At 53.6% G+C, this 23,045-nt stretch overlaps 1 protein-coding gene across 4 annotated transcripts in view; it reads left to right on the top strand.

Annotated features, from left to right (window-relative positions):
• Positions 1 to 23,045, top strand: part of LOC137346178 (neurogenic locus notch homolog protein 1-like) — a 237,142-nt gene that overhangs the window by 193,242 nt on the left and 20,855 nt on the right. For all 4 annotated transcript variants that reach the window (XR_010968669.1, XM_068009563.1, XM_068009562.1 and 1 more), the window contains 6 exons: positions 13,118 to 13,302; positions 15,783 to 15,915; positions 18,906 to 19,157; positions 20,252 to 20,364; positions 21,377 to 21,882; positions 22,383 to 22,796. Coding sequence is in view for 3 of the 4 variants with exons in the window: in XM_068009563.1 (XP_067865664.1) it covers positions 13,118 to 13,302; positions 15,783 to 15,915; positions 18,906 to 19,157; positions 20,252 to 20,364; positions 21,377 to 21,882; positions 22,383 to 22,796 (1,603 nt within the window). In the remaining variant the exon portion in view is untranslated. The remainder of the gene's footprint in view (positions 1 to 13,117; positions 13,303 to 15,782; positions 15,916 to 18,905; positions 19,158 to 20,251; positions 20,365 to 21,376; positions 21,883 to 22,382; positions 22,797 to 23,045) is intronic.

The raw sequence follows: 23,045 nt of genomic DNA, 5'->3' as shown, positions 1-23,045 counted from the left end.
TGAGAGACAGGAGTCTGGATAATACCATGGTGAGAGTGTGAAACACAGGAGACTGGATAATATCAATGAGATTGTGAGAGAGACTGGAGACTGGATAATATCTGTAAGGGTGTGAGAGACAGGGAGTTAAATATTCCTGCCTACAAGGTGTTCAAGAAAGATAGGAAAGGGATGACAAAAGAAGTAGAGATTTAGATAAAAAAGAAAAAGTGTGCTTATGATAAATGCCAGGTAGAAAATACTATTGAGAACCCCGCAGAATATTCCAGCGGGGAAGTGCAAAAGCAAATAAGAGAAGCAAAGAGAGAGCATGAGAGGAGACTAGCAGCTAATATTAAAGGAAATCCCAAAGTTTTCTATAGGCATATAAATAGTAAAAAGGTGGTAAAAGGAGGATTGGGGCCGATTAGAGACCAGTAAGGGGATTTACACATGGAGGCAGAGGGCATAGCTGAGGTATTAAATAAATACTTTGCATCTGTCTTTACCAAGGGAGAAGATGCAACCCAGGCAACATAGAAAGAGGAGTTAAGTCAGACACTAGAGGGGTTTAAAATTGATAAAGAGGAAGTATTAGATAGGCTGTCTGAACTTAAAGTGGATAAAGTACCAGGGCCGGATGAGATGCATCCAAGCATACTGAGGGAAGTGAGGGTGGAAATTGCAGAGGCACTGGCCATAATTTTTCAGTCTTCCTTAGACTCAGGGGTGGTGCCCGAGGACTGGAGATTTGCAAACGTTACACCATTGACAGGTTGCACCTGAACTGGAACGGGACCAATATCCTTGCAGGGAGGTTTGCTAATGCTGTTGGGGCGGTGGGGGGGGGGGGGGTTTAAACTAATTTGGCAGGGGGATGGGATACAGAGTGGAGGTACAGTAGGGGGTGATGCACAGCCAAATATAGAAGAGTAACTAAGTCAGTCTGGAAGGCAGAGCACATATAGACTTGTTAAGGCACAAGCGAATAATGCAAGGCTGGATTGCATCTATTTTAACGCAAGGAGTCTTACAAGTAAGGCAAATGAATTGAGGGCATTGATTGACACATGGGAATATGATATTATTGCTAAAACAGAGACATGGTTGAGGGAGGGGCAGGACTATCAGCTCAATATTCCAGGGTATAGAATCTTCAGGCGTGACAGCAGAGGGGTGTAAAAGAGGAGGTGACATTGCACTACTGATCAATAAGTCAATTATTGCAGTAAGGAGGGATGATATCTTAGAAGGTTCCTCAAATGAGGCCATATGGGTAGAGCTTAAAACAAAAAGGGGGCAATCACTTTGCTGGGAGTGTACTACAGGCCTCCAAACAATCAGGGAGAGATAGAGGAGCAGATATATAAGCAAATCTCAGAGAGGTGTAAAAATAATAGGGTAATATAGTAGGGGATTTCAACTTCCCCAATATTAACTGCGATAGTCTTAGTGCAAAAGGTTTAAAGGGGGCATAATTCTTAAAGTGCATCCAGGAGAGCTTTTTGAGCCAGTACGTAGAAAGTCCTACAACAGAAAGGGTGGTACTGGACCTAATCCCAGGGAATGAAGCCAGACAAGTGGTAGAAGTGTCAGTTGGGGAGCATTTCGGGGACAGTGATCATAACTCTAAGATTTAAGGTAGTTATGAAAAAGGACAAAGATTGACCGGAAATATAGGTACTGAGTTGGGGGAAGGCCGATTTCAATATGATAAAACAAGATCTGGTCAAAGTGGACTGGGAGCAGCTACTTGTAGGAAAGTCTACATCAGAACGGTGGGAGTCATTCAAAAAGGAAATAGTGAGAGTTCCAGGCCCGTTAAGGTGAAGAGTAGGACCAACAAATCCAGGGAACCCTGGATGTCATGGGATATAGAGGATTGGATGAAGGAAAAAAGGAGGCTCATGGCAGATTCAGAGTGCTGAAAACAGCGGAGGCCCTAGAGGAATATAGAAAGTGTAGGGGGGGTACTTAAAGTAATTAGGAGAGCGAAGAGGGGACATGAAAAAGCACTGGCGGACAAAATAAATTCCTAGGCATTTTACAAGTATTTTAAGACAAAAGGATAACCAGGGAAAAGATAGGGCCCATTAGGGACCTCGTGGCAATCTGTGTGTGGAGCCGGAGGACATAGGTGAGGTTTTAAATGATTACTTTTCATCTGTGTTCACTATGGAGAAGAACGATGTAGCTGTAGAGATCAGGCAGGGGGTTCTTGAGCAAATTAGCATTGAAAGGGAGGACGTATTAGCGGTTTTAGCAGGCTTAAAAGTGGATAAATCCCCGGCCCAGATGAGATGTATCCCAGGCTGCTATGTGTGGCAAGGGAGGAGATAGTAGGGGCTCTGATACAAATTTTCAAATCCTCTCTGGCCACAAGAGAGATACTAGAGGACTGGAGGACAGCGAATGTGGTGCCATTATTCAATAAGGGTAGCAGGGATAAACCAGGTAATTAAAGGCCAGTGAGTCTAACATCAGTGGTTGGGAAACTATTGGAAAAAATGAAAAAATGAAATGAAATTGAAATAAATGCTGGCCTGGCCAGCGACGCCCACATCCCATAAATGAATTTTTAAAAAATTCTGAAGGCAAGATTAATCTACAGTTGGAGAGGCAGAGATTAATCAAGGATAGTCAGCATGGCTTTGTCAGGGGGAGATCATGTCAAACAAACTTGATTGAATTTTCTGAGGAGGTGACTAGATGTGTAGATGAGGGTTAAGCAGTTGATGTTGTCTACATGGACTTCAGTAAGGCTTTTGATCAAATCCCACATGGGAGATTGGTTAAGAAGGTAAAAGCCCATGGGATTTAGGGCAATTTGGCAAATTGGATCCAAAATTGGCTTGGAGGCAGAGGGTGATGTTTGAGGGTTGTTTTTGCGAGTGGAAGCCTGTGACCAGTGGTGTGCCGCAGGGATCGATGCTGGGACCCTTGCTGTTGGTAGTGTACATTAATGATTTAGACATGAATATAGAAGGTATGATCAGTATGTTCACAGATGACATGAAAATTGGTGGTGTCGTAAATAGTGAGGAGGAAAGCCTTAGATTGCAGGATGATATAGATGGGCTGGTAAGATGGGCAGAGCAGTGGCAAATGGAATTTAATCCTGAGAAGTGTGAGGTGATGTATTTTGGGAGGACTAACAAGGTAAGGGAATATACAATGGATGGTAGGACCCGAGGAAGCACAGAAGGTCAGAGGGACCTTGGTGTACTTGTCCATAGATCACTGAAGGCAGCAGCAAAGGTAGATAAGGTGGTTAGGAAGGCATATGGGATACTTGCCTTCATTAGCTGAGGCATAGAATATAAGAGCAGGGAGGTTATGATGAAGCTGTAAAAAATGCTAGTTAGGCCACAGCTGGAGTACTGTGTACAGTTCTGGTCGCCACACTATAGAAAGGATGTGATTGCACTGGAGATGGTGCGGAGGAGATTCACCAGGATGTTGCCTGGGCTGGAGCATTTCAGCTATGAAGAGTGACTGGATAGGCTAGGGTTGTTTTCCTTAGAGCAGAGAAGGCTGAGGGGGGACCTGATTGAGGGATACAAAATTATGAGGGGCATAGATCGGGTAGATAGGAAGAAACTTTTTCCCTTAGCGGAGGTGTCAATAATCAGGGGCATAGATTTAAGGTAAGGGGCAGGAGGTTTAGAGGGGATTTGAGGAAAAAGAATTTCACCCTGAGGGTGGTTGGAATCTGGAACACACTGCCTGAAGAGGTGGTAGAGGCAGGAACCCTCACAACATTTAAGAAGTATTTAGATGAGCACTTGAAATGCCATAGCATACAAGGTTATGGGCCAAGAGCTTGAAAATGGGATTAGAATTGTTAGGTGCTTGATGGTCGGCACAGACACGATGGGCTGAAGGGCCTGTTTCTGTGCTGTGTAGCTTAATGACTCTATGACTTGATTAAAAAAGGGTGTAAAGATAAGCCCAGCAACTATAGGCCAGTCAGTTTAACTTCGGTGGTGGGAAAGCTTCCAGAATTGGAGCAGTGCAGGTAAACGGACATACGAATTAGGAGCAGAAGTAGGCCTCCTGTACATTCCCAATTTTAATCGCTCCACCATTGGCGGCTGCACCTTCAGCTGCCTGGGCCCCGAGCTCTGGAATCCTCTCCTTAAACCTCTCTGCCTTTCCTGCCTCCTTTAAGATACCTACCTTTTTGACCAGGTTTTTGGCCATCTGCCCGAATATTGCCTTCTGTGGTTCAGTGTCTAATTTTGCTTTATAATGCTCCTGTGAAATGCCTTGGGGTATTTTATGTCAAAGGCAGAGTATAAATACAAACTGTTATGTTGAAACTGATATAAAGTGGCAGAAAGAGGTATCCAGTTTCCTCCCTTTCTCATGTCCCGTACCCGATGATTAATTTGATTGATGATTACTTTGCTCAGTCTCCTCTCTCATCCACACCCCTGTTGTGACACTGTTTATTCTCATCTCCATTTTTCCAGCCAGATCGGAAAATTATACAGCACAGAAGGAGGCCATTATTCCCACCGGGCCTGTGCTAGCTCTTTGACGGAGCTATCCAATTGGTCTCCACTCCACCCTGCTCTAACCAGTGCCCTGCAAAGTATTCCCATCCTTGTATTTATCAAACTCTACTTTGTAATTTACGACTGAATCCGCTTCTTCCCATCCCTTCAGCTGGTGAAATCCAGATCAAACAGCTCCCGGTGGGAAAAAAAATTCTCCTCATTTCCCTTATGGTTCCTTTGCCAATCACCTAAATTCGGTGACACTTCCGAGTCCCCACTCACATACCCAGCCCCATCGGAATATTATTCAGACCCCCACCCCCCCTTACCCTGAAACTCCATCATTACCTACCCAGTCCCCCCTCTCTCTCCCCTGAACCTCATCATTACCTACCCAGTCCCCCCTCTCTCTCACTGAACCTCATCATTACCTACCCAGTCTCCCCTCTCTCTCTCCCCCTGAACCTCATCATTACCTACCCAGTCCCCCCTCTCTCTCTCCCCCTGAACCTCATCATTACCTACCCAGTCCCCCCTCTCTCTCTCCCCCTGAACCTCATCATTACCTATTCAGTCCCCCCTCTCTCTCTAGCCCTGAACCTCATCATTACCTACCCAGTCCCCCGTCTCTCTCTCCCCCTGAACCTCATCATTACCTACCCAGTCCCCCTCTCTCTCTAGCCCTGAACCTCATCATTACCTACCCAGTCCCCCGTCTCTCTCTCCCCCTGAACCTCATCATTACCTACCCAGTCCCCCTCTCTCTCTCCACCCTGAACCTCATCATTACCTACCCAGTCCCCCCCTCTCTCTCTCTCCCTGAAACCCATCATTACCTACCTAGTCCCCCCTCTCTCTCCCTGAACCTCATCATTACCTACCCAGACCCCTCTCTCTCTCTCCCTGAAACCGATCATTACCTACCCAGTCCCCCCTCACTGCCCCTGAACCTCATCATTACCTACCTAGTGCCCCCCCCTCTCCCCCTGAACCCCATCATTACCTACCCAGACCCCCTTCTCTCTTTCCCACTGAACCCCATCATTACCTACCCAGTCCCCCCTCTCTCTCTCTCCCCTGAACCCCATCATTACCTACCCAGTCCCCCCTCTCTCTCTCCCCTGAACCTCATCATTACCTACCCAGTCCCCCCTCTCTCTCCCCCTGAACCCCATCATTACCTACCCAGTCCCCTTTCTCTCTCCCCTGAACCCCATCATTACCTACCCAGTCCCCCCTCTCTCTCTCCCTCTGAACCCCATCATTGCCTACCCAGTCCCCTCTCTCTCTCCCCCTGAACCCCATCATTACCTACCCAGTCCCCCCTCTCTCTCTCCCTCTGAACCCCATCATTACCTACCCAGTCCCCTCTCTCTCTCTCTCTCCCTCTGAACCCCATCATTACCTACCCAGTCCCCCATCTCTCTCTCTCCCCCTGAACCCCATCATTACCTACCCAGTCCCCCCTCTCTCTCTCTCTCTCTCTCCCTGAAACCCATCATTACCTACCCAGTCCCCCCTCTCACTCTCCCCCTGAACCTCATCATTACCTACCCAGTCCCCCCTCTCTCTCTCCCTGAACCTCATCATTACCTACCCAGTCCCCCCTCTCTCTCCCTGAACCTCATCATTACCTACCCAGTACCCCCTCTCCCTGAACCTCATCATTACCTACCCAGTCCCCCTCTCTCTCTCCCCCTGAACCTCATCATTACCTACCCAGTCCCCCCTCTCTCTCTCCCCCTGAACCTCATCATTACCTACCCAGTCCCCCCTCTCTCTCCCTGAACTCCATCATTACCTACCCAGTCCCCCCTCTCTCTCTCCCTGAACCCCATCATGACCGACCCAGTCCCCCCTCTCTCTCTCCCCCTGAACCTCATCATTACCTACCCAGTCCCCCCTCCCTCTCTCCCTGAACCCCATCATTACCTACCCAGTCCCCCCTCTCTCTCTCCCTGAACCCCATCATTACTTACCCAGTCCCCCCTATCTCTCCCCCTGAACCTCATCATTACCTATTCAGTCCCCCCTCTCTCTCTAGCCCTGAACCTCATCATTACCTACCCAGTCCCCCGTCTCTCTCTCCCCCTGAACCTCATCATTACCTACCCAGTCCCCCTCTCTCTCTCCACCCTGAACCTCATCATTACCTACCCAGTGCCCCCCTCTCTCTCTCTCCCTGAAACCCATCATTACCTACCCAGACCCCTCTCTCTCTCTCCCTGAAACCGATTATTACCTACCCAGTCCCCCCTCACTGCCCCTGAACCTCATCATTACCTACCTAGTGCCCCCCCTCTCCCCCTGAACCCCATCATTACCTACCCAGACCCCCTTCTCTCTTTCCCACTGAACCCCATCATTACCTACCCAGTCCCCCCTCTCTCTCTCTCCCCTGAACCCCATCATTACCTACCCAGTCCCCCCTCTCTCTCCCCCTGAACCCCATCATTACCTACCCAGTCCCCTTTCTCTCTCTCCCCTGAACCCCATCATTACCTACCCAGACCCCCTTCTCTCTTTCCCACTGAACCCCATCATTACCTACCCAGTCCCCCCTCTCTCTCTCTCCCCTGAACCCCATCATTACCTACCCAGACCCCCTTCTCTCTTTCCCACTGAACCCCATCATTACCTACCCAGTCCCACCTCTCTCTCTCTCCCCTGAACCCCATCATTACCTACCCAGTCCCCCCTCTCTCCCCCTGAACCTCATCATTACCTACCCAGACCCCTCTCTCTCTCTCCCTGAAACCGATCATTGCCTACCCAGTCCCCCCTCATTGCCCCTGAACCTCATCATTACCTACCCAGACCCCCTTCTCTCTTTCCCACTGAACCCCATCATTACCTACCCAGTCCCCCCTCTCTCTCTCTCCCCTGAACCCCATCATTACCTACCCAGTCCCCCCTCTCTCTCTCCCCTGAACCTCATCATTACCTACCCAGTCCCCCCTCTCTCTCCCCCTGAACCCCATCATTACCTACCCAGTCCCCTTTCTCTCTCTCCCCTGAACCCCATCATTACCTACCCAGTCCCCCCTCTCTCTCTCCCTCTGAACCCCATCATTGCCTACCCAGTCCCCTCTCTCTCTCTCTCCCCCTGAACCCCATCATTACCTACCCAGTCCCCCCTCTCTCTCTCCCTGAACCTCATCATTACCTACCCAGTCCCCTCTCTCTCTCTCTCTCCCTCTGAACCCCATCATTACCTACCCAGTCCCCCATCTCTCTCTCTCCCCCTGAACCCCATCATTACCTACCCAGTCCCCCCTCTCTCTCTCTCTCTCTCCCTGAAACCCATCATTACCTACCCAGTCCCCCCTCTCTCTCTCCCCCTGAACCTCATCATTACCTACCCAGTCCCCCCTCTCTCTCTCCCTGAACCTCATCATTACCTACCCAGTCCCCCCTCTCTCTCCCTGAACCCCATCATTAACTACCCAGTCCCCCCTATCTCTCCCCCTGAACCTCATCATTACCTATTCAGTCCCCCCTCTCTCTCTAGCCCTGAACCTCATCATTACCTACCCAGTCCCCCGTCTCTCTCTCCCCCTGAACCTCATCATTACCTACCCAGTGCCCCCTCTCTATCCCTGAACCTCATCATTACCTACCCAGTCCCCCTCTCTCTCTCCCCCTGAACCTCATCATTACCTACCCAGTCCCCCCTCTCTCTCTCTCCCCCTGAACCTCATCATTACCTACCCAGTCCTCCCTCTCTCTCCCTGAACTCCATCATTACCGACCCAGTCCCCCCTCTCTCTCTCCCTGAACCCCATCATGACCGACCCAGTCCCCCCTCTCTCTCTCCCCCTGAACCTCATCATTACCTACCCAGTCCCCCCTCTCTCCCTCCCTGAACCCCATCATTACCTACCCAGTCCCCCCTCTCTCTCTCCCTGAACCCCATCATTAACTACCCAGTCCCCCCTATCTCTCCCCCTGAACCTCATCATTACCTATTCAGTCCCCCCTCTCTCTCTAGCCCTGAACCTCATCATTACCTACCCAGTCCCCCCTCTCTCTCTCCCTCAACCTCATCATTACCTACCCAGTCCCCCCTCTCTCTCCCTGAACCTCATCATTACCTACCCAGTCCCCCCTCTCTCTCTCCCCTTGAACCTCATCATTACCTACCCAGTCCCCCCTCTCTCTCTCCCCCTGAACCTCATCATTACCTACCCAGTCCCCCCTCTCTCTCTCCCCCTGAATCCCATCATTACCTACCCAGTCCCCCCTCTCTCTCTCCCTGAACCTCATCATTACCTACCCAGTCCCCCCTCTCTCTCCCTGAACCTCATCATTACCTACCCAGTGCCCCCTCTCTCTCCCTGAACCTCATCATTACCTACCCAGTCCCCCTCTCTCTCTCCCCCTGAACCTCATCATTACCTACCCAGTCCCCCCTCTCTCTCTCCCCCTGAACCTCATCATTACCTACCCAGTCCTCCCTCTCTCTCCCTGAACTCCATCATTACCTACCCAGTCCCCCCTCTCTCTCTCCCTGAACCCCATCATGACCGACCCAGTCCCCCCTCTCTCTCTCCCCCTGAACCTCATCATTACCTACCCAGTCCCCCCCTCTCTCCCTCCCTGAACCCCATCATTACCTACCCAGTCCCCCCTCTCTCTCTCCCTGAACCCCATCATTAACTACCCAGTCCCCCCTATCTCTCCCCCTGAACCTCATCATTACCTATTCAGTCCCCCCTCTCTCTCTAGCCCTGAACCTCATCATTACCTACCCAGTCCCCCGTCTCTCTCTCCCCCTGAACCTCATCATTACCTACCCCGTCCCCCTCTCTCTCTCCACCCTGAACCTCATCATTACCTACCCAGTCCCCCCTCTCTCTCTCTCCCTGAAACCCATCATTACCTACCTAGTCCCCCCTCTCTCCCCCTGAACCTCATCATTACCTACCCAGACCCCTCTCTCTCTCTCTCCCTGAAACCGATCATTACATACCCAGTCCCCCCTCACTGCCCCTGAACCTCATCATTACCTACCTAGTGCCCCCCCTCTCCCCCTGAACCCCATCATTACCTACCCAGTCCCCCTTCTCTCTTTCCCACTGAACCCCATCATTACCTACCCAGTCCCCTCTCTCTCTCTCTCCCCTGAACCCCATCATTACCTACCCAGTCCCCCCTCTCTCTCTCCCCTGAACCTCATCATTACCTACCCAGTCCCCCCTCTCTCTCCCCCTGAACCCCATCATTACCTACCCAGTCCCCTTTCTCTCTCTCCCCTGAACCCCATCATTACCTACCCAGTCCCCCCTCTCTCTCCCTCTGAACCCCATCATTACCTACCCAGTCCCCTCTCTCTCTCTCTCCCCCTGAACCCCATCATTATCTACCCAGTCCCCCCTCTCTCTCCCCCTCTGAACCCCATCATTACCTACCCAGTCCCCTCTCTCTCTCTCTCTCTCCCCCTGAATCCCATCATTACCTACCCAGTCCCCCCTCTCTCTCTCTCTCTCTCCCTGAAACCCATCATTACCTACCCAGTCCCCTCTCTCTCTCCCTGAAACCCATCATTACCTACCCAGTCCCCCCACGCTCTCCCTGAACCTCATCATTACCTACCCAGTCCCCCCTCTCTCTCAATCCCCTGAACCTCATCATTACCTACCCAGTCCCCTCTCTCTCTGCCCCTGAATCCCATCATTACCTACCCAGTCCCCCCTCTCTCTCAATCCCCTGAACCTCATCATTACCTACCGAGTCCCACCTCTCTCTCCCCCTGAACCTCATCATTACCTACCCAGTCCCCCCTCTCTCTCCCTGAAACCCATCATTACCTACCCAGACCCCCCTCTCTCTCCCCCTGAACCCATCATTCCCCCCTCTGTCTGGTATGGTGGGTGTTACATAATGCTATTTTGAAAGGTAATTCTCCTGTATCCTGGTGAACATTTACACCTCAGCAGGCAACACTATAAACATTCTCTGGTCATTGCTGTTTGCAAATTGTCTGTCGTGTTTCCTACAATACAACACTTCAGAAAAGTACCTCCTTGGCTGCACAGTCATAGAGTTATCCAGCACAGAAACAGGCCCTTCGGCCCATCATGTCTGTGCAGGCAAAGAAGCACCTAACAGTTCTAATCCCATTTTCTAGCACTTGGCCCGTAGCCTTGTATGCTATGGCATTTCAAGTGCTCATCTAAATACTTCTTAAATGTTGTGAAGGTTCCTGCCTCTACCACCCCTTCAGGCAGTGCGTTCCTGATTCCAACCACCCTCAGGGTGAAAAATATTTTCCTCAAATCACCTCTAAACCTCCTGTCCATTACCTTAAATCTATTCCCCCCTGATTATTGACCCATCTGCTGAGGGAAAAGGTTTCTTCCTATCTAACTTATAAATGCCCCTCATAATTTTGTATACCTCAGTCATTTCCCCTTCATCCTTCTCTGCTCTAAGGAAAACAACCCTAGCCTATCCAGTCTCTCTTCATAGCTGAAATGCTCCAGCCCAGGCAACATCCTGGTGAATCTCCTCTGCACCCTCTCCAGTGCAATCACATCCTTCCTATAGTGTGGTGCCCAGAACTTTACACAGTACTCCAGCTGTGGCCTAATTAGCGTTTTATACAGCTCCATCATAACCTCCCTGCTCTTATATTCTATGCCTCGGCTAATAAAGGCGAGTATCCCATATGCCTTCCTAACCACCTTATTTACCTGTGCTGCTGCCTTCAGTGATCTATGGACAAGTACACCAAGGTCCCTCTGACCCTCTGTGGTTCCTGGGGTCTTCCCATCCATTGTATATTCCCTTGCCTTTTTAGTCCTCTCAAAATGCATCACCTCACACTTCTCAGGATTAAATTACATTTGCCACAGCTCTGCCCATCTTACCAGCCCATCTATATCGCTCTGTAATCTAAGGCTTTCCTCCTCACTATTTACGACACCACCAATTTTCGTGTCATCTGCGAACTTACTGATCATACCTCCTGTATTCACATCTAAATCATTAATGTACACGACAAACAGGAAGGGTCCCAGCACCGATCCCTGTCGTACACCACTGATCACAGGCTTCCACTCGCAAAAACAACCCTCGACCATCACCCTCTGCCTCCTGCCACTAATCCAATTTTGGATCCAATTTGCCAAATTGCCCTGGATCCCATGGGCTCTTACCTTCTTAACCAATCTCCCATGTGGGACCTGATCAAAAGCCTTACTGAAGTCCATGTAAACAACATCAACTGTTTTACCCTCGTCTACACATCTAGTCACCTCCTCAAAAAATTCAATCAAGTTTGTTAGACATGATCTCTCCCTGACAAAGCCATACTGACTATCTTTGATTAATCTCTGCCTGTCCAAGTGGAGATTAATCCTGTCCCTCAGAATTTTTTCCAATAGTTTCCCTACCACTGATGTGAGACTCACTGGCCTGTAATTTCCCGGTTTATCCTTGCTACCCTTCTTGAATAATGGTACCACATTCACTGTCCTCCAGTCCTCTGGTACCTCTCCTGTGGCCAGAGAGGATTTGAAAATTTGTGTCAGAGCCCCTGCTATCTCCTCCATTGCCTCACATAACAGCCTGGGATATATCTCATCTGGGCCTGGGGATTTATCCACTTTTAAGCCTGCCTAAACAGCTAGTACTTCCTCCCTTTCAATGCTAATATGTTCAAGTATATCACAATCCCCCTCCCTGATCTCTACACCTACATCGTCCTTTTCCATAGTGAACACAGATGAAAAGTAATCATTTAAAACCTCACCTACGTTCTCCGGCTCCACACACAGATTGCCACTCTGGCCCCTAATGGGCTCCTCTATTTCCCTGGTTATCTTCTTGCCCTTAATATACTTATAAAACGCCTTGGGATTTTCCTTTATCATGGCCGCCAGTGTTTTTTCATGTCCCATCTTCGCTCTCCTAATTACTCATAATTTTTAAGTACACCCTACACTTTCTATACTCCTCTAGGGCCTCCACTGTTTTCGGCACTTTGAATCTGCCATAAGCCTCCTTTTTTTTCCTTATCCAGTTCTCTAAATCCCTTGACATCCAGGGTTCCCTGGACTTGTTGGTCCTACCCTTCACCTCAACGGGAACATGTTGGCCCTGAACTCTCACTATTTCCTTTTTGAATGACACCCACTGGTCTGATGTAGACTTTCCTACAAGTAGCTGCTCCCAGTCTACTTTGGCCAGATTCTGTTTTATCATATTGAAATCGGCCTTCCCCAAATTCAGTACCTTTATTTCTGGTCCGTCTTTGTCCTTTTCCATAACTGCCTTAAATCTTAGAGTTATGATCACTATCCCTGAAATGCTCCCCCACTGGCACTTCTACCACTTGTCCGGTTTCATTCCCTTGGATTAGGTCCAGTACTGCCCCTTCTCTTGTAGGACTTTCTACGTGCTGGCTCAAAACGTTCTCCTGTATGCATTTTAAGAATTCCGCCCCCTTTAAGTGCTGTAGGATATCCTGAGGTTGTGAAAGCTGCTTTGGAAATTAAATCTTTATGTAACGGTTACCCTCTGGTTTAATTAATCGCACTCATTTCACTGTTGAGAAGCAATTGGCACGCTGCATGATGTTGGGGATTTTCTCCCGAATTGTCCTAACTCTTCCTTTCTCTTCCCCCCCCCAGGCGTGGTTGCCACGCAGTTGTGCCAGCATGGCGGGCAGTGTATCGATGCAGGAAACTCCCATTACTGCCAGTGCCCAGTTGGATACGAGGGCAGCTACTGCCAGACGGAAGTTAACGAGTGCCAGCCGGGTCCCTGTCAGAACGGAGCCACCTGCCATGACTTAATCGCAAAGTATTCCTGCCAGGTATTGGGTCCCTGCATCCGGAGGCAGCTCCTTCCTGGTATTGCTGCAGATCTAGACTCATTAAATGCCAACATATTTTCACCCCTCTGCTCGCTGACCTGCAGTTCCCCACTGGTCTGGCAAAGCCTTGACTTTAAGATTCTCCTATTCAAATCCCTCCTCGGCCTCACGCCGCTAACCCCCACCAACCCCCCCCCCCCTCCCCCCTTATCTCTGTAATCTTCTCCAGCTGTACCACCCTCCGCGATACCCTGCGAGGGGCAGATTGATTCTTGTTAGGCAAGGGAATCAAAGGCTATCAGGGATAGATGGGAGTGTGGAATTCCAGACACAAGCAGATCTTATTGAATGGCGGAGCAGGCTAGAGGGGCCGAATGGCCTAATTCTGCTCCTAAGTCGTACGTTCGTATATCTGCACTGCTCCAATTCTGGTCACGTATGCATCCCTGATTTTAATCATTTCACCACTGGTAGCTGTGCCTTCGTGGTCCTTAAGTCCACCACTTTAACCAAGCTTTCGATCTACCGCCCTAACATTTCCTTATGTGGCTCAGTATCAAATCTTGTTTGATGAGACTCCTGCGAAACTGCTTGGGACGATTTACTATGTTAAAGGCATTATCTAAATGCAAGTTGTTGTTGTCTACAGAGCACAGCCTTTCCTGCCTTAACATTGAGCGGCAGCGCCATCAGCTGGTGGAGTAATGATACCACATCCCATTTTCTGCTTTTCTCCCCCCCCCCCCCCCCCCTTCATTATCTCCAGGAAATCTCTCTCCGATACTCTTGTGTACAATAACTATGCGACTCAGAGTTACCCCAGGTTTGCAGCATTGAGAGAAAAAAAAAACTAAGATTTGAAATATGCGATCAAAATTATTTTTGGTAAGATGAGGAAATTTTGGCATCATTTTAATCGTTCCACTATTGCGGGCTGTGCATTCAGCTGCCCCGGCCCCGAGCTCTGGAACCTCTCGGCCTCTCTTTCCTCCTTTAAAACGCTCCTTAAAACCTACCACTTTGACCAAGCTTTCCGTTGCCTGTCCTAGTACCTCTTTATGTGGCTCGGTGTCGAAATTTTCTTTGATACCGCTCCTGTAAAGTGCTTTGGGATATTTCACTACATTATAGGTGCTATATAAATGTAAGTTGTTGTTTTGTGTGTCCAGCAAGGAGGCAGGTTTCTCCTGGTTACTATTCCGAACTAACTCACTCTCACTGCTCGCTGCCACCATACGGCCCACTGTGTGACTGCACTGTATGCTATATTGCTCAGCCTCTCAGATCAGTAACAGCCCAGCTTCGAGCTGTTCCAGGTCAGCTGGGACACTGCGGGGACCTTTGCACTTGGCCTCAGTGCCTCAGAGTGTGGGGGAAGCCGCCAGGGGTTCCAGCTCTTGTTGGCTCTCCAGTGACTCCTGCTGGCTGGTGTGTGTGGTGCGGGCCTGGCTCTGATAACACCATTCCCCACCCCCAACTGCAACACCCACCCCTCTCCCCCCACCCTCCGCCCTCACTTCATTTGCTCCCTCTTTGTGGAAAAGCAACCCCGCAGGCCGAGACGCTGCCCGAGCTCGCCGGAATGGTCAGGAAATCTCGCCAGCTGGGGAGGGTGAGTAAATTCCCAACAATCTCTCTCGGCATTCCCTCAGGATCACCGGAGGAGGGAAACTCTGGCCTCACCGTCTGGGCTCGCACGTAAAGGATGGCCACTTGAGGAAGACACCAGACATGTGTCTGGCACACCCAGAGTCCCTCAATCTCAGGGGACCCTCCCTCCCTGTGGACCCTCAGAACCTGCAAACCCTCCCTCCCCGTGGACCCTCCCTCCCCGTGGACCCTCCATCCCCATGGACCCTCCGTCCCTGCGGACCCTCCGTCCCTGCGGATCCTCCGTCCCCGCGGACCCTCTGTCCCCATGGACCCTCCGTCCCTGCAGACTCTCCATCCCCGTGAACACTCCATCCCCGCGGACCCTCCGTCCCTGCAGACCCTTCGTCCCCGCGGACCCTCTGTCCCCATGGACCCTCCGTCCCTGCAGACTCTCCATCCCCGTGAACACTCCATCCCCGCGGACCCTCAGAACCTGCGGACCCTCCGTCCCCGCAGATCCTCAGAACCTGCAGACCCTCCATCCCTGTGGAACCTCAGAACCTGTCGACCCTCCGTCCCCGTGGACCCTCAGAACCTGCAGACACTCTCTCCCCTCAGACCCTCCATCCCCACGGACTCTCAATCTTGGATATCTCCATTCCTGCCTCGAGAACCCTACTCCACCGAGACACCCGTCCCCCTCCAATTTTAACCTTGGTTGGACATCTGGAGGGGAAGGGGTTGAAAATGGTGGGTGTAAATGCCAGTGTGTTTGCTGTGATTAACCGGTCTGTACCCGGACACTCTGATAGTTAATCAGCAGCTCGTGGGCCGGGGCCTCCTGTATAGATCAAAGGTTGACGCTCTCTTTGTGTGTTTGTTTGCAGTGTCTCCCTGGTTACTATGGCACTAACTGTTCAGAAGAGATTGATGAATGTCATTCCCAGCCCTGTCAGAATGGGGGGACCTGCATCGACCAGCTTGACGGTTATCAGTGTTCCTGTCTACACGGGACTCAGGGTAAGCATTGAACCAGAGCTGGAGAACATACCATCGACAGGCTGGAGGATCAGCTCACTGCCATGGTGGTGTCACAGCATGTAACAAAATCAGTCTCCGGTGGGAAAACTGCTCCTCCCCCAGACCAGGTACAGTCAACACACCGACAGAATGTCCTGAGGGACCCTCCCCACCCCACCCATTACCCGAGGGACCCCGCCTCCACATTACTTGAGGGTCCCCCTCCTCCTGTCGACCTCCTGAGAGTCCCCTTCCTCCCATCGAGCACCTAAGGGTCCCCCTCCTCCCATTGAGCTCCTGAGGGTCCCCCTCCTCCCATCAAGCTCCTGAGGGTCCCCCTCCTCCCGTTGAGCTCCTGAGGGTCCCCCTCCACTCTCACATTGTGTACCATTCGCCCCTATCTCGGTCTGTTTCCCACCGATAGACTCTCCTGGCAGGGGGGGAGATCCCCTCCTCCCACAGACTGTGCACAACCTCCCTGGTGATTGGGCTGCATCCCTGGATAGCCACCAGGAGTTGGATCCCTGTCTGGTTTGATCTCCTGCTGTGGAATTCCATGGGATTGAAGCCAGCCGTAGAATCGTTCTTTTCCCCCGATCCCACAACCACAGGCCAGGGATGGAACCTGAGGCCTTATCTGGTGTGTAGGCCAAAGTACCAACTGCGGATTGGGGAGGGGGTGCTGGTGGAGGGGGGGGGGGGGGGGAAGCGGGAGGAGTGAATCTAGTACCAACTGCGGATTGGGGAGGGGGTGCTGGGGGGGTGGGGGTAGGGGGAGAGGGAGTGAATCTAGTACCAACTGCGAATTGGGGAGGGGGTGCTGGGAGGGGTGGGGGAAGGAGGAAAGGGGTGAATCTAGTACCAACTGCGGATTGGGGAGGGGGTGCTAGTGGGGGTTGGGGGAAGGGAGAGAGGGGGTGAATCTAGTACCAACTGCAGATTGAGGAGGGGGTGCTGGGGGGGGGGTGGGGGAAGGGGGAAAGGGGTGAATCTAGTACCAACTGCGGATTGGGGAGGGGGTGCTAGTGGGGGTTGGGGGAAGGGAGAGAGGGGGTGAATCTAGTACCAACTGCAGATTGGGGAGGGGGTGCTGGGGGGGGTTGGGGGAAGGGAGAGAGGGGGTGAATCTAGTACCAACTGCAGATTGGGGAGGGGGTGCTGGGGGGGGGTGGGGGAAGGGGGAAAGGGGTGAATCTAGTACCAACTGCGGATTGGGGAGGGGGTGCTGGGGGGGTGGGGGAAGGGGGAGAGGGGTGAATCTAGTACCAACCGCGGATTGGGGAGGGGGTGCTGGGGGGGGGTGGGGGAAGGGGAAAGGGGTGAATCTAGTACCAACTGCGGATTGGGGAGGGGGTGCTGGGGGGGGGTTGGGGGAAGGGGGAGAGGGAGTGACTCCAGTACCAACTGCGGATTGGGGAGGGGGTGCTGGGGTGGGGGGGGGGGGGGGAAGGGGAAAGGGGTGAATCTAGTACCAACTGCGGATTGGGGAGGGGGTGCTGGGGGGGTGGTTGGGGGAAGGGGGAGAGGGAGTGACTCCAGTACCAACTGCGGATTGGGGAGGGGGTGCTGGGGGGGTGGGGTTGGGGGAAGGGGGAGAGGGAGTGACTCCAGTACCAACTGCGGATTGGGGAGGGGGTGCTGGGGGGGGGGGTTGGGGGAAGGGGGAGAGGGAGTGACTCCAGTACCAACTGCGGATTGGGGAGGGGGTGCTGGGGGGGGGGGGTTGGGGGAAGGGGGAGAGGGAGTGACTCCAGTACCAACTGCGGATTGGGGAGGGGGTGTTGGGGGGGGGTTTGGGGGAAGGGGGAGAGGGAGTGACTCCAGTACCAACTGCGGATTGGGGAGGGGGTGCTGGGGGGGGTGGGGGAAGGGGAAAGGGGTGAATCTAGTACCAACTGCGGATTGGGGAGGGGGTGCTGGGGGGGGGGGGGTTGGGGGAAGGGGGAGAGGGAGTGACTCCAGTACCAACTGCGGATTGGGGAGGGGGTGCTGGGGGTGGGGTGGGGGAAGGGGAAAGGGGTGAATCTAGTACCAACTGCGGATTGGGGAGGGGGTGCTGGGGGGGGGAGTGGGGGAAGGGGAAAGGGGTGAATCTAGTACCAACTGCGGATTGGGGAGGGGGTGCTGGGGGGGGGGTTGGGGGAAGGGGGAGAGGGAGTGACTCCAGTACCAACTGCGGATTGGGGAGGGGGTGCTGGGGGGGTGGGGTTGGGGGAAGGGGGAGAGGGAGTGACTCCAGTACCAACTGCGGATTGGGGAGGGGGTGCTGGGGGGGGGGGTTGGGGGAAGGGGGAGAGGGAGTGACTCCAGTACCAACTGCGGATTGGGGAGGGGGTGCTGGGGGGGGGGGGTTGGGGGAAGGGGGAGAGGGAGTGACTCCAGTACCAACTGCGGATTGGGGAGGGGGTGTTGGGGGGGGGTTTGGGGGAAGGGGGAGAGGGAGTGACTCCAGTACCAACTGCGGATTGGGGAGGGGGTGCTGGGGGGGGTGGGGGAAGGGGAAAGGGGTGAATCTAGTACCAACTGCGGATTGGGGAGGGGGTGCTGGGGGGGGGGGGGTTGGGGGAAGGGGGAGAGGGAGTGACTCCAGTACCAACTGCGGATTGGGGAGGGGGTGCTGGGGGTGGGGTGGGGGAAGGGGAAAGGGGTGAATCTAGTACCAACTGCGGATTGGGGAGGGGGTGCTGGGGGGGGGAGTGGGGGAAGGGGAAAGGGGTGAATCTAGTACCAACTGCGGATTGGGGAGGGGGTGCTGGGGGGGGGGTTGGGGGAAGGGGGAGAGGGAGTGACTCCAGTACCAACTGCGGATTGGGGAGGGGGTGCTAGTGGGGGAGTTGGGGGAAGGGGGAGAAGGAGTGAATCTCCAGCGTGGTCAGGGAGGCAGGAATGCTGGGAGATATTTCCCAAGCGCGGTCGGTTTGGGAGGCTGCGGCTTTCCCGCCCTTTCGGCCGTGGGGTGAAAGGCGTCTCCCGAAATTAATCCTCCTCAGGGGCACGATGCGAGCACGACACGGACGACTGCGCCACCGCCGCCGAAAGCCGCGAGCCCAGGTGTTACCACGGCGGCCGGTGCGTGGACAGGATCGGCGGCTACGTCTGCGACTGCCGGGCGGGGTACGTTGGGAAGCGGTGCGAGGGCGATGTCAACGAGTGCCTTTCCAGCCCGTGCGCCAGCCGCGGGACGCAGAGCTGCATGCAGTTGGTCAACGCCTACCGCTGCGAATGCAAGCCCGGGTTCACAGGTCAGTACCGCCCACCGCCCACCGCCGCGTTTGCAACATCAGCAAAGGGAGGAGGCCATTCGGCCCACCCCTCTTCCCCTCCCCCTCCTCTTCCCCCACCTCCCACCTCCTCCCCCCCTCCACACCCGCCGCCTACTCCGCCAACCAATGAGATCGTGGCCCAATCCGCACCTCAATTCCATTGTCCAGCCTCCCTCGACACAGCACGCAGTTCAGAGGCATGGCCCACCAACCGGGGGCGGGCAACCAGTGCCAGCGATGCCCACATCCCAAGTACATATACCAATTGAAAATCCGATGCACCGTTGGCATTCGAGGGCAAGAGCCAAGTCTTCTCAGTCCCCGAGACCTCTTCCGTATTTTCACCCTGGGATTCATTGACTGGAACTTTGTCCCCTCCATTTACACCAGCGACTCCACCGCGTCAAAACACTTCATTGACCGCCGAAGCCCTTCGGGGCCTCTTGTGGATGCAAAAGGTACTATATAAATGCCAGCTCTTTCTTTTATCCATTTCTTTCCCCCCCCCCAAGTCCTCCCCAAACTGTGTCCCCCTCCCCCCCTTACAGAGGCACTGGCCCTCGCTGAGGAAGCTCAGCGTCTGCTGGCAATTCGCCCAGTGTCGTACAGGAAGATTAGGGATAGGCCATTCAGCCCCTTGAACCTGTTCCACCATTTAATTAGATTGTGACCTTTGCTCCGTATCGCTCGATACCCCCAGCCAGCAAAATTCTCAGCCTCGGAAGCTGCAACTTTCCGCCAGCATCTACTGCTTTCATGGGAGAGAGTTCCAGGTTTCCCACGGCCCTTTGGGTGACAAAGTCTTTCCCGATTTCCACTCCCAAATGGCTTGGCTCCAATATTAAGATCATCTCCTCTTGGTCTTGGCTTCCCTTCAGAGGGGGAAACAGTTTCTCCGGACGCACCCTGCGGCATCATTTTACCACTCCGTCGGATCACCCGCTCCATTCTGACAGGGAATAGCCAGCCCGGCTCGCTGAGGGCTTTTGCTTTGATGGCCGCGGTTGTGGGCGCGCGCCGGTTCAGTTTGGTCGATCGGCGCTCCGTTATCGTGCCTGCTGTGTCTCCCGCAGGTCGGCGCTGCGAGTCTGTCGTCTACAGCTGCGAGTCCGAGCCCTGCAGGAACGGTGGTACCTGTGCCCTGGCCACCAACGCGCCCTTGGGGTTCCTGTGCGAGTGCCCGCCGGTGAGTAAGGCAACATTTTCACCCCTGCCCCTGCCACATCCCTGCCGGGGGTTACTGAGGGGCTAGACAGAGGAGCGGCTGTGGGATAGAGTGGGAGGCTGGAATTCCCCAGTGGTAACTCGGGTGGGAGTCAGGTGGTGGGGGGAGGGCATGGGGAGCGGCAGAACCTAACGGCAAGAGGGCGGATCTGAGGGTGGTGACTCCCTACTCCAAGAATCCCTGTCCTGGTTAGGGAGAGACAGACAAGGGCATTTAATGCTCCAGCCATGTGAGTTATTCGATACTGGTCCTCAGGCGAGAGGATTAATAGACTGTGAGCTTCCACTGCAAGAGGAATTAGGGGGTAGATTTTCATCTTGCTGACCAGCTGTGAAGCTGCCAATGTGGATCAGCCATGCTTATGCGGCCTATTTTCGTTCTTTCCTCCGTCTAGTGGCAGATCCTCCGCGCCAGCTTCACGGCTGGGCAGCAAGTTGTAAATCCGCCGGGAGGAGCGTAAAAGTGAGGAGGTGCCGTCTGGGCCTCACCCGGAATCGCAGCTGGGATTTTCCACCTCTGCGTTGCAGGAGTCGGAAGACGTCCGGCCTCTGAATGTCTGACGTCATTGGTCGCGAAATCACGGGCTGCGGCTGCGGAATTTCCCAGCATGCACCGGGAGTGCGGGAGCAGACTGTCAGACTCATGGCACTTACAACAACAACCTGCATTTATAAAGCGCCTTTAGCTTAGTTTTTAAAAAAAGCAGCGTCCCAAGGCAGACAAAAATAAATTGACACCCCTGCCACATAAGGAGATATTTAGGGTCTAGGGTCCAGGCAGCTAAACATGCGGCCGCCAATGGTGGAGTGAAAGGAATGGGGGGGGGGGTGGGTGGGCAAGACAAACATTTGGACGCCCCATCCGTCTTGTGCGTTCCCAGCAGGCGTCATGTCTCCTAGCAACATAAGACAGGACTTTCTATTGGCCATTGGCATTGAAGAGCAGTGATGATGACTTTCTTTTTGGTTTCCAGAACTACAGCGGCAGAAGGTGCGAAAACCACGACTCGTGCGACTCCAGGCCCTGTCAAAATGGCGGGACTTGCATCTTGGGCCGGTGCCACTGCCCGCCGGGCTTTGTGAGCCCGGACTGTTCGGCCCCGAGAGGCACCCGCTGCTCGGCCAACGCATGCCAGAACGGGGGCACCTGCCTGGACCAGGCCGAGGGGCCCTACCTCTGCCGCTGTCCGCCCGGCTTCCGGGGCCTCCACTGCCAGAGCCTGGAGGCGGGCCGCAACCGCTCGGCCAAGGCCGGTTGCCAGGGCGACCGCTGCGCCGGCCGGGGCGGCGACGGCTCCTGCGGCCCGGCCTGCGACACCCCGGTCTGCGGGGACGGGTGCGCGGGCGACCCCTGGAGGAACTGCGCGCTGGAGGAGCTCTGCCGGCCCGGCTTCAAGGACGGCAGGTGCGACGAGGCGTGCAACACCATCGAGTGCCAATTCGACGGCTTCGACTGCCAGGAGAGGAAGGCCGCTTGCAAGTGAGTGAGCAGTGTTCCCTTGGGGGGGGGGGGGGGAAGGGAAGCCCAGGGAGTGCCCTACCTTGTAAATCTTATCAGCCTAACCATTCAAAGCAAAGGGTTTGCATATATATAGCGCCTCTCGCCCATTCAGGACGTCGCCAAGTACCAAACCTATTGCATCACTTTGTTTGACGTGTAGTCACTATTGTGATGTCGAGAAATGTGGCAGCTAATTTGTGCACAGCAAGATCCCACAAACAGCAATGTACGGCAGTGCAGAGCTCCCAGTGTGCAAATTGGCTGCCGTGTTTCCTGCATTACAATCATACTTCAAATAGCTCGTCATTGGCTGCAAAGCCCGTTGGGACGTCCTGAGGGTCGGGAAAAGCGCGATATGAATGCGAACTTGTCTGTCTGTCTTTCCCTCTCACTCTTTTTCTTTTCCTTCTTTCTCTGCTTCCTTCTTTCCTTTCTTCCTGCCCTTCTCGCCCCGTCTAACCGTTGCCCTATCTCCGCAGCCCTCACTACGACGCGTACTGCAAGCACCACTACAACGACGGGCACTGCGATAAGGGCTGCAGCTCGGCCGACTGCGGCTGGGACGGCATGGACTGCGCCCGCCCCGAGGCCGGCAGCTTTGCCAGCGGCACCCTGGTCCTGGTCGCCTTCGTGAGCCCGCGGGAGCTGCAGCTCAGCCTCTCCAGCTTCCTGTGGAACCTGGGCCTCGTCCTGCACTCCCCCGTGCGAGTCAAGAAGGCCGCGAGCGGGGAGGACATGGTCTACCCGTATTACGGCCGGGAGGACCTGGACAACCTGACTGCTTTGGTCTACAACGTCACCGCCCCGGCGAGGAAGCGCAGGGCACGGGAACTCGCCCGGCCCGAGGAAGAGCATGCCGGGACCACGCCAGGGTCAGAACATAAAGTCCTTGGGTAAGACCTGCTGAGTGAGATTATAACAGATAGGAAAGACTGAACAGGCTAGCATTCCTTTCTCTGGAAGAGAGAAGGCTGAGGAGTAACCTGATAAAGTCATCATACTTATGAAGAGTAGATGCAGAGAAGATTATTCCACTTGGTGGGGGGAGTCCAGAACTGGAGACCATATATTTAAGATCGTCACTAAGAAATCGAATAGGGAATTCGAGAGAAACTTGTTTACCGAGAGATGGTTAGAATGCG

This window comes from Heterodontus francisci, chromosome 29, assembly GCF_036365525.1.
Source record: "Heterodontus francisci isolate sHetFra1 chromosome 29, sHetFra1.hap1, whole genome shotgun sequence".
Taxonomy (NCBI): domain Eukaryota; kingdom Metazoa; phylum Chordata; class Chondrichthyes; order Heterodontiformes; family Heterodontidae; genus Heterodontus; species Heterodontus francisci.
The sequence above is the reverse complement of the archived record's forward strand: the minus strand, read 5'-3'. Positions and strand labels throughout refer to the sequence as shown.